This window comes from Engraulis encrasicolus, chromosome 21 (genome assembly GCF_034702125.1).
Source record: "Engraulis encrasicolus isolate BLACKSEA-1 chromosome 21, IST_EnEncr_1.0, whole genome shotgun sequence".
NCBI lineage: Eukaryota > Metazoa > Chordata > Actinopteri > Clupeiformes > Engraulidae > Engraulis > Engraulis encrasicolus.
In genome coordinates this window covers 9,879,361-9,891,120 of record NC_085877.1, presented here as the reverse complement: position 1 = coordinate 9,891,120, position 11,760 = coordinate 9,879,361, and the positions used below count along the sequence as shown (strand labels likewise).

General features: G+C 42.5%; 1 protein-coding gene and 1 long non-coding RNA gene across 2 annotated transcripts in view; one reads left to right on the top strand and one right to left on the bottom strand.

The window, feature by feature from the left end:
* Positions 1-550, bottom strand: part of sepsecs (Sep (O-phosphoserine) tRNA:Sec (selenocysteine) tRNA synthase) — a 41,437-nt gene extending 40,887 nt beyond the window's left edge. The window contains exon 1 of the mRNA XM_063187531.1: positions 364-550. Within this exon, the coding sequence (XP_063043601.1) occupies positions 364-477 (114 nt within the window). The 5' untranslated portion in view covers positions 478-550. The remainder of the gene's footprint in view (positions 1-363) is intronic.
* On the top strand, positions 45-9,074 carry LOC134437955 (uncharacterized). Its single transcript, XR_010032516.1, has 3 exons — positions 45-65; positions 7,071-7,150; positions 8,784-9,074. It is a non-coding gene; the product is annotated as an uncharacterized LOC134437955 (long non-coding RNA).
* The last annotated feature ends 2,686 nt before the right edge of the window (positions 9,075-11,760 follow it).

Below are 11,760 nucleotides of genomic sequence, written 5' to 3'. Positions count from 1 at the left end.
AGGCTATGTTTGATTATAACAGTTCGACCAGTGGTTTACTTTGAAGAAACTCTGACGTTGTAAAGGTAAACGGCATAGCGTAAGGCAGTGTTTCCCAACCAGGGGTACGTGTACCACTAGGGGTACGCGAGCACACCTCAGGGGGTACGCGAACAAATGTAATAATAGCAAATATATTGAGTGTAGTCACATTGGGATAGAGGAACAGAGCATGTGTGAGGGCAAGGGGGTACTCATCATATGACAAAATGGCTTAGGGGGTACGCAGGACAAAAAAGGTTGGGAAACACTGCCGTAACGCCTGAATATGATTTACAGTGCAGGTAGCATACCTGTGCGTATGAGGGACTTCATATCATTTACCTGTTCCAGTAGAATTCTGATCAGCTGTTCATGGCTGCGCCGAGCTTGGGATCCCTGTCGTATGTAGGAAGACGACACAATCTTCTCACTCAAGGAAAAGTTGTCGCTATTCATGTTAGGGTTGGTGTGGTGCTATTCTAGCTTGTCGCGGCTGTCAAGACTTCAGAGGTGAATGAACTATGACTGTGACTAAGGGACTGTTCGTTATTTATTTTTGGGGTCGCCGGAAGATGTCCACCTTTGATCGTCAAATTTTGCATGACCCTCCCCTAACGAGCTTCAAAACTTTGATGACCCTCCCCGCGACGCCGTCAAAAAAAATGCATGACCCTCCCCTATGGAGAAGTAGTTAATAGCCCTATTCTACCTTATTTTTTATTTTTTTGACAAACGTTGATTGACCAACGCTGCTGCTAGCTTACTGGATGTTATTGTAGGCGCCCTCTTGAAAACTATAGTAGTCTACTTCACGAACGCGGGGGCATTTCATACATTTATAATTTGATTTAGCTTATGATAACTTATGATAGCTCTTCGACACAACAGAACACAACGGGGTATGAATCTGTGATCAATTTTAGCTAAATGGAGAAGCGTTTCTGAGGCTATGTTACATCAAAGCATACAAACAAGGTAGGAATGCTTTTTTTCTAAAAAATGTGCCAAACATTTTTGGATGACCCTCCCCTAGCCAGCTTAAAAGAAATTGATGACCCTCCCCTCAGCAATGAAAAAAATGACGTGACCCTCCCCTATTTTCTTCCGGTGACCCCGAAAATAAATAACGAACAGTCCCTAACTTAAATGAATGACCAACTCTACTAGCCTACACACAGAACAAGTCAGTCAGTTGAAGTCACAGGCGTGCGCTACAATGTGCGCGTTTCGTGCACTGGAACTCAATGCAGCACAATTATACACAATTCTACAAGACTTTGGAGGAAAGATGTATGTTTACTGACTGTGCAGACATCAGCGTGACAAGTCAATGCTCTTTCCGCACTTTTCCGTATTTGTCTGACGTCAAAGCGTCGCGGTCTTCAAAATAAAGGTATGGATGATTTCATGATAAAAGCCTCAACATTATTATTGTAAATGGAACTTTATCTGCGTTTATTTAGCAACGCTGATGAGCCAGCGCCATAAGCAAAACATTTCGACTCAATCAAATACTGTACAATACCACACATGACGCACATCAGAGACACACCCGCAGAAATGAGAAAAGAGCAGACTGCTTCACACAGTCAGGCAGTGGGGACTAGGAAGCTGTACTGCAGTACCCTCTTGCGTCAACTTTCAGTACTGCAATACTATCGCATGCCATGGGCATACAAGAAATGGTAAATGAAATACAGTAATAATAATATAATAGTAAGGAGCACTAAATGTAATCCTTACCTGAAGTTACCTAAACTATTTATTTACGTTAAAGTATTTTAAGAGCACATTGGCCTTGTTATTTTCAAAACAATAGCTTACTCTCACAATAATATTATAACCTAATATTTTAGGTTACTCGTTTATATAAATGTGTGTGTGTGTGTGTGTGTGTGTGTGTGTGTGTGTGTGTGTGTGTGTGTGTGTGTGTGTGTGTGTGTGTGTGTGTGTGTGTGTATTCAAAAGCCTTTAGTAATACATTACGACTTGGTCATTGCCATTCTGGTAACAGCCTTAAGGGGATATAACCAGACTGTATCGAATATATGGCATGTAGCTATGCAAGAATCATATTTGTTCTGTATTCTTTTAAATTGTCTCTATACTATGTCTGTACACATGAAATCCTTCTGCATTTAATTATAGTCGAAACATTGTTCTGTGCAATGATTTAAGGTATGTGAAATGGACATTTTCAGACATGCATGACTTTTTTTTAAAAAGCCACTTGCACCCTTGGCACGGGACGTGCACAAAACTCTTTTTTTCTCCATTTTACATCATTACATAACACTTTGCATTACAGATGCACCAGATCCTGATGTTTAGGATCCTGCCGGATACCGGATCCACTGCTTTAGATCCTGCCGGATCCGGAACCGGATACCGGATCCTACAAAAGGGTTGAAACACAGCCTACTCACACACGTGGGCCCTTTTTATTACGTTGGCTCAAACTATTTTTTATACTCATTGGCTGACTGCCACATTGCCTGCACTGGCCGTTTCCAAAGTTATTTTACTTCATGCAGCAATTGGGGTTGTGAAAGACTGATTGAAAAACAGGCTAGAGATGCACTAGATCCTGATTTTTAGGTAACTGCCGGATACCGGATCCACTGCTTAAGATCCTGCCGGATCCGGATCCTGTGAAAACCCTATTATCCTGCCGGATCCGGAACCGGATCTTGGATCCTGTGCATCTCTACTTTGCGTAAAACTTAACCTCAGCTGACAGGTGTGTCAGAGATGGCCCATGGGTGACTCAGCAGACAGTTTGAAAAAACTCCCGCACACTGACCATTTCACTGTTTATTTTAATACACAACGTTTTGGTCCTAGACCTTCATGCAGGTTAAAAAAAAATGTTGCATGAAAGTAAAACAAACAATCACTCCCCTCCATTGGGGAAGCAAAATGTGTGGTGTAAAAATTCCAATTGAAGTAAGGAGCTTCATTTGTGGTGTTGCACTATCAAACTGAAAGAGGCACGTTGCCAGGTTTGCCTGTGTGTGTGTGTGTGTGTGTGTGTGTGTGTGTGTGTGTGTGTGTGTGTGTGTGTGTGTGTGTGTGTGTGTGTGTGTGTGTGTGAACCAAAACAGTCTCTCATCACCTGATAATAGTCTCATAATCACGTGCGCACGCACGCACGCACGCACGCACGCACGCACGCACGCACGCACGCACGCACGCACGCACGCACGCACGCACGCACGCACACACACACACACACACACACACACACACACACACGTACTTGACTGACAGCTTTATTGTCATTCAGCAAACACAGCATCGTTGCACACATTTTACTGTTTTTTCACTACTATCACTACCAACATACAGCATAAACTATACAACAAAACACCTGCATCACAATTACCATACAGTTTTCATTATAAGCACAATGGACCTTTACTGTCCTATCTGGGCTTTTAACTTTTGATTTCAACATTTGAACTTTCTTTGATTTTAATTATTTAATACTTTCTTTCTTTATTCCTTTTTTATTTTTCCTTCTTTATTTTTCTTTATTCCTTTCTTTCTATTTCATGTGCTGTATCCTTATCCATAGGCTATATTTTTTGTGAAGCACACTGAGCTACATCTGTGTATGAAATGCACTATACGGGTAAAATGGCCTTGCCTTGTCTAAGGGCTGACAGGAGGAGAGTGGGAGAAAGAAACTGGTGGGATTAGAACCTATAGGTCCCCATGGTCTACGTCAGTGATTCTCAAAGTGTGGTTCGGGGACCACTGGTGGTCCGCGACAGTGCTCAGGTGGTCCGCGAGGGGATTTCTACTTTTCCAAGACTAGCGAGGAGTAGGCTATATTTGTAACATAATTACAAAACTAAACATAGCTATTCTTTAGTATTATTTTCGACACAAAAATGCAGTCTTGTAATGTGAATATATTGCATCGAAATGAGCAGTGTCAAATAAGCACCCCTCAACTGTCAATTCAGTTGACAGGTGGTCCCTGAACATTTTTAGGGGGGGCAAAGTGGTCCTCGGCCTGAAAAAGTTTGAGAAACACTGCTCTACGTATTTATCCAGGGTGCAGTTGTGTTGGGCCCCCCAGCACTCCTCATGTTTCCACATTTAATAAATGCAATGAAAAACCTGATGTGGCTATGCATACAGAATGCATGCTCAGTAAACTCGCCTGTCTACATGTTGCAATTATATGTTGCATTTCTGGATAAAGTATGTCAATCTTATTGAACAGAGGCCTATGGGCCTAATTGGACATAAGATACAATAAAAGTCTGTTCTATTCTGGTTGACAGCTCCACTGCAAGGCTTTATGTGGTCGCTGTACACGCTGCTCAAACTCCAGTGACGCCAAGCAGTTCTCTCACCCACACAGTGGTAAAAAATACAACATAAACACATTCACTAACTGCAACATCACTCGTGTCATACATTTTAAAATGCCCGTGCGGACTGATATACTGGATGTTGGGCAGACCAAGTGCGCGCTGAAACTAAGAATCGCAGAACACAAGGCTGCCATAAAAAATAAAAACATGGATTACGCAATAGCGCGCCACTATCTAAAAGCAAACCATGGTTCTTGCGCATCACTAAAATTCTGGGGAATTGACATTATTTCACCCCCACTCACCGTGGTGGTGACATGATGAAACTGCTTCTGAGACGAGAAGCCTTTTGGATCCACACACTGAACACAATGGAGCCCCATGGATTAAAACGTGGTACTTTTTTATCATGTTTTCTGTAAAATGTCTAATTTAAACATGTCCCCCTGGATGTTTGACTTTCTGCTCTTGACATGAAATTTAAGATCTAGCTTGAGTGACCTTACTGGTTAATTACTGCATATTCCCACCCCCAATGAACAACCAATGATATGCACAAGGGAGGGATGATGTCTTTATTTTGTCTGTGGTGTCTCCAGTGTGGTTTGACTCTGAGGAAGACGCAGGTGCGTCGAAACGTCGGTCACTTTGTGCACCAAACAATAAAAAAAGTATATGCTGAGTGCTCCGGTCATCCCTGGTTCTAGTCACTGAGAAGCAGCCCAGTTTGTCTTTGTCTCTATTCTATTCTATTCTATTCTATTCTATTCTATTCTATTCTATTCTATTCTATCCAGTGAGCATGTTGTTTTGGGTAAGAGGAAGTAAAAAGGCAAAGTCATTTCAACCACGTGAGAACCAAGTAGCTTGAAAAATAGCGTATTTTTGAGAAGAAATGAGGATAATTTGGGAAACTCTTGCTTTGACACAAGCACGCGCACACACACACACACACGCGCACACACGCGCACACACGCGCACACACACGCACACACACACACACACACACACACACACACACACACACACACACACACACACACACACACACACACACACACACACACACACACACACACACACACAAACAGCTGCAAGCCTGACTGACTGCATGGATGTCTAGACAAGTGGATAGACACGGAGTTGATACCAGGGGAAATCCATGCTTTCCCAATCCCTTTTGCCTCCTCCTATATATACAGCACACACACACACACACAGAAAGAGAGAGAGAGACACACACCTTTCACCAGGATCTCTCAATCGGACTGCCAATCAGACACTTCAAGCAACATGGTAAGCAGACAATGGTGCAATGGCTGAAAACAAAACAATCTAATAGTAGCCTGGCCTGCACAATGTCTATTTTGATTCTGAGGTAGCCTATGTGTGGGGTTGAATGGTCCTTCCATGCATCTTTCCAAAACTACTGATATATGTAAATTGACTTGTGCTTTTTTATGTAAATTGTTTGAAAAATTATAGTAATATAATATAATATAATATAATATAGCCTAATATAATATAATATAATGTAATATTGTAGCGGCGCTTACGGTCGGGCACTAAAAAAACCAACGTTCAGGCGCCAGACAGGCCTTTAAATCCTGTCACTAAATGATAAGCTTCCGTCAGCAAGTAAAATTATAAGACAAAATAAACGAACAACAACCAAGGATTAAAGCCAGCACGTCTTTATCAAGACTCCAACAAAAAATAGACTAATAACAAAAAACACCACCAGCCGAGCCGGTTACCAACAATATCAAAAACGTACAATAACAATCTACTCGCTCGTCAGCGAGACACCCCAGAAAGAAATACCAAAACTAGAACCAAAGTTATCAGTGTGTGTGTATGAAGGAGAAAAGAAAAGGATGTCAGTGTTTGGATGTAGGGGAGTGCGTTATGTGTGCTCCTAGCAGAGCGCGCAGCGTGTATGTGGTTGAGGTGAAGCCCCTAGCAGAGCGCGCAGCGGCGGGAGGGGGTATGTGAGTTTTGGAGGAGAAGCAGAGCGACAGGAGGAGGTATGTGCGTGTGTGCATGTGTGTGTGATTGTAGGTGAAGCAGAGCGAGGGTCCACTGCAGCGTGGATGAGTTACTCAGAGCGCATGATACTCCAAACGCAAGGAAAGGATTCGGACTCACGTTTGGCTGGAGTGGCGAATATTGGGTCTGTTCGGGAGTCTTTGGGCAACAACAGACCCGGCCAACGACTTCCTTTTGGCGCTCAGATCGCCTTCCGAGTCTTCCCCAGTCTGTACTTCCTTTGTGGCAATTGGGTAGCGGTTGCGCTAGCACTCGTACACTGTAAGTTGGTGGCTTCGCTCTGGTGCTTCTCTGTGCTTCTCTCTCTCTGTCCTCGTGTCCTCTCTCCTCCGTGTCCTCTCGAGAATGCTCAAAACTGGCATCTAACAAGCGGTGCCATCTTACGGCCACACCCCCCAATCAGATCTCGCTGCAGGTGCGTCTCATCTTCAGGTAGAACTGCTTCAGTGGCCTCAATTAGGTGTATGTGTGTTTGTGGGTGCAGTGTGCTACTGGGCATTGGAAACAATTAGTCTTGGAGACCATGGTGGAAGTGCATTCCGCCACAATATATTATATATACAGTATTATATTATATTATATTATATTATATTATATTATATTATATTATATTATACTATATTATATTATTATGTTACAACTGTCCTCTGAACTGAATGTCTATCTCCACAGCCTCTTCGCCTTACTCAAGACTCCCTGAAGGAGAATAACAAGCTGACTGTCAGAGGTTTCATCCCTCGCAATGCTGAAAGGTATGGACATGTTGTGTGTGTGAGAGTGAGTGTGCGTGTGTGTCACTGACTGACAGTCAAAGCCACAGCGGAGCTATAGGGGGGGCAAGCAGGGCATTCACCCCTGATCCCGGGGACCCCTTGCCTGGCTACCACCAGACCTAATTACAAGTGAGATATGGTCTGGAGACCTGAATACTGTGAATCCTGTATGGGGTGTGTGGATTATGGTTGATGACAGCCCTTTATTGGGCATTACGAATGTCTTATCATTTGGCATACGGCCTCCGGCCAGTCATTTAAGTTGTACCTATTAAAACAAACTGCAATCATCGCCTTCCCACCCCTCTCAACTCTCTGACTGGAGCCTATGATCGGGGATAGATTCCATGCCGTCTTCCAGATTGGAACAATTATTCAAAGCAGCATAAGATTTCCCAGGCTAAGGGACCCCCATATTGGGTGCCCTATGTTGACCTTGGCAGGCTGTATGGGGGGACCCTCTGCCCTCTTGCACCACGATGCAAGATCATGGCTCTGAGTATCCCGATTGCTTTGTTCAATAGGCCTACAAAATTGTTACAGCCCTTAAAATAATATTTAATAAGATTGCCGCCTCCTTTGTGCCTGAGCTGGGCAGGTTATGTATGGACTGAGGTGAGGTTTACAGAATTAAAATAGTATCTTTTCATCTTAATAATCTTAAGAATGTTGCCTTTTTTGTGTCTGTGCTGGGCAGGTGAGGTTTTTAGCATTTAAATAGTATTTAAGACTGAAGACTGCTGCCTCCTTATTGGGCACGGTGGGTAGGTTCTGTTTATAATACTGTAGAGGGCCTATTTAATAAGAAATAAGAAAGGTCAGAAAGCACAGCACATTGGATACTGTTCTTTTTTTCTCTTTATTTTTTCTTGGAGGTGAGGAAAGAGGAAAAAAGAACATGTCATATTGATCAAGTTGTCCTGCCTTGCACCTGCTCCTGGACAACTGAAGGCTTGTGCAAAAGGACTTCCATGCACTTTAATAGTATTTAATACACCATTTTATCCAACATGTGTGTGTGTGAGAAAGAGATCATTGTCAATGTCTTATTTAAGACTGGTCAAACGCAATTTCAAACTGATCCGTGATGAGAACGTCTTTCTACGCGGTTCTAGATTTGAGGCAAGAAGCAGAACATCATATTGCATTGCATAAGTACCTTACAGTTATTTACAGGGTATTGGTTACAGTCCATGGTGCAATATGGGGTAGATGCCTATCTCAAGCGACTTCCAGTTATTTTAGGTAGGCCTACAGGGTATCGGTTATTATCCCTTTCTGGAGAAATAAGGGGTGTCTGGGTCTAGGGCATTTCAGCCATAGGTGGAGAGAATTTTACCTTATCAAACCGTCTTCACAACATACGCTTGTACAGTGTCATGAGAGAGCAATTTTTTTCTGCTCTGAGAGTAGATCCATTTCTTTCTAACTCTGTTCAATATGAGGAACTTCAAAGGTCATTTTCCTCTTCTTACACAAAAACGCTTTTAATTCAAGTGAATCAGTTCATATTTGAACATTTGAAAAACAAGTCAACATGTTTCGGCCTCAACGTAGGCCTTCTTCAGGGCTTTAGCCTTATTGAGTATTTGTTGTTTTATTTCTTGAACAGGTGACCATCAGACACCAGGTGGACAAGTTTGTGATCGATCTTCCAACGGGCAAGACGATGAGCATGGCAAACAGACTTGGCATCTCCACCATCAACATGATCAACATCTCCGGCGACGTCTCCGTCATGGAATTCTTACTGCTTGATTGATTGATTGATTGATTGATTGATTGATTGATTGATTGATTGATTGATTGATTGATTGATTGATGGATGGATCAGTCGATTCTCACACATTACCACAACACTGTTCAATGATGCTGTGAATCTGTGAAAATAAAGTGGTCGTAACAATGATATAAGGTGTGATATGAGCCCAAAACAGCCGGACTTCTCCTTTAAGGCATCTCAAGTCTCAAGCTGATACTTGAGATGACACAAATAGAAGCATCAAGTTTAACTGGCTTGCAATGTTTTACAGTGTTGAAACAGTGTAATCTTAGGAGAGATTGTGACAAATTGGATTTTGTGTGTAATCCATGCCAATGCTGTGATTTAAGGGTAGTTCATCTGAGATTCAGTCTCTTAATCGCTGCAATCTGAATCCAATCTGAGTTTTTTTGTTTTGTTCCATGAGTTAAACGTCAATTAATGTGAGGCAAATACTGCATGTGGTGTAGTTGCGTGTGCTGTTGTGGTCCTCAGGTGATACTCAGGGCCATAACCAGACATTTTCAAATACCGCGGTCAAATACTGCGTGCTGCATTACTGTACATTTAGAATGCTTCAAACATTTCAGTCAAACTCTCATTAATCACTGCCTTGAGGAAAAATGGGGGTGGTATATTATAGACTGAATTTATCATTGTTGTTCATATATCGGTTTTCATCAATAGATACATTTTACATTACTGAAAAAAATACAGAGGACATGACCTCTATGTCCTCAATGGTAGTTACGGCCATGGCAATATTATATGAAATAATAATTTAGAGCGGGGATTTCTGGCCCTTGACTCTCCCCCCTAGGTCATATGTCCAAATGACAACTTATTGTCCTCCTTCTAAAGACTGTTTCTGCCACTCTCTGAGGCAGAACTTGTGTCTTTTTTTCCCCAAAATTAAAGTCACATGAAGGTCTTGTGGTTAAAGTGAATGAAAAATGAAAGCAAAAATGGTACAGGGCAGGCTCCCCCAGCTGTGATTCGGTTCCCATTGTTCACTTCTAAGAGCTGTCCAAAATAATTGATTCGTTCATTAAGGTCACAACACCACAGTGTGAGGAAATGTGTTCTGTTAATAGGCTATAGTGTATAATCATGACTGTCCATTTCATTATCTATACCTGCCTCGTCCTCACCTTGTGATTGTGGCCTCATGCCTTGCTAACGCCACAAAAGAATACAATTTCCCCGCTGTCAGTCTAGGCACACTTTTGGGGGACTTTTAACCAAAGAAGGTGGATCTAACAAGAAGCGTAATTTTATTTCTTTTCCGGTATCCACTTTATGTCGGGTGAACGCCCCTTTAGGAGACCTTTGGTTAGGAGACCTTTGGAGTCCTGAGGTTGAGAATAAATCAAGTCCCCTTAGCGCTGTAGATGGCGGTAGCGCACGTCTTGAGCAAAAAGAGAAGAAGAAGGAGGGGACAACGCCCCCTTAGGAGACCCAACTTGAGCACACGCTTTTGCATTGAGTGGGCGTGTTTTGCGTTATCTTTCTCTTATCCAGTATTTTTGCTTTAACCATTCAACTTTGTGATTGCAAATGGGAAAATTACATTTGAAATGTGCTTTTGTGAGATATTGACTAACACTTCTATTGTCAATGACATCTTCCCTTGCATTGTGAGGCCACATGCACAAGGGGAGGACGGAAGGTTAGTCAATGAAATGGTGTGTGTGTGTGTGTGTGTGTGTGTGTGTGTGTGTGTGTGTGTGTGTGTGTGTGTGTGTGTGTGTGTGTGTGTGTGTGTGTGTGTGTGTGTGTGTGTGTGTGTGTGTCAGGATTTTTAGATGACCTGTGTCTTTCACTTGCCGTCATCCAACACCAGGGGGTGCTAATGTACTACCAGCATCAAATAGTCATGCCTCACACACACACTCACTCACACACACACACACACACACACACACACACACAGCTCAGCCCTACTTTCAGTGGCCTATAATGCATCTCTCTCTCTCTCTCTCTCTCTCTCTCTCTCTCTCTCTCTCTCTCTCTCTCTCTCTCTCTCACACACACACACACACACACACACACACACACACACACACACACACACACACACACACACACACACACACACAACCTTAATCATCCATGGCCTTACACTCGCACACACACCTACACACGCACACACACATAACACACGGACACACACACACACACACACCTTTGTCAACATGATTTGTAAGATGTTATGGTGTATTCATTCAGTAATTTCAGGTGGAGTGTCGAACTCAAATTCACATTGCAGTGCAGTAAAATCTGGGACGAAATGGTGGTCCAAAGGGTCTAAAACTAGCAAAGCCAAATATGTACATTTTAAAAACAAGTTCATATAGGCCTACTGTATGTCTGCACTGCATATACTGTACATTACATTACAGTTTTTTTTCCCACACATATTTCATAGGCCTATTACACTTTTATCCAAAGTAATTTACATTTATCTAAAGGGTATTGGTTATGGTCCCTGCAGTGTGGGGTTGAATGCCTTGCTCAAGGGCACCTAAGCCATGGAGTGAGGGTATAGGGCGTGGACGAGTGGTATTCGAACCTGCAACCCTCTGATCTAAAGCCCATCTTGTTAACCACCGCTGCGCATACATAGCCCTACATTATTTTGGTGAACTATGCAGCTGACTAGTGGGGAACTTAAAGGGTAACTTTAGCCAATTTTAACATGCAGTTCTAATACTCACACTACCCTGGATTTGTCAGTACCTGAGTTTTTTTTTTCCAGCCTTTTCCAAGATCCTGGTCATTGTAATGGGGGCAGGTGTTTGTTTACATTAAAAAAAAAAAAAAAAAT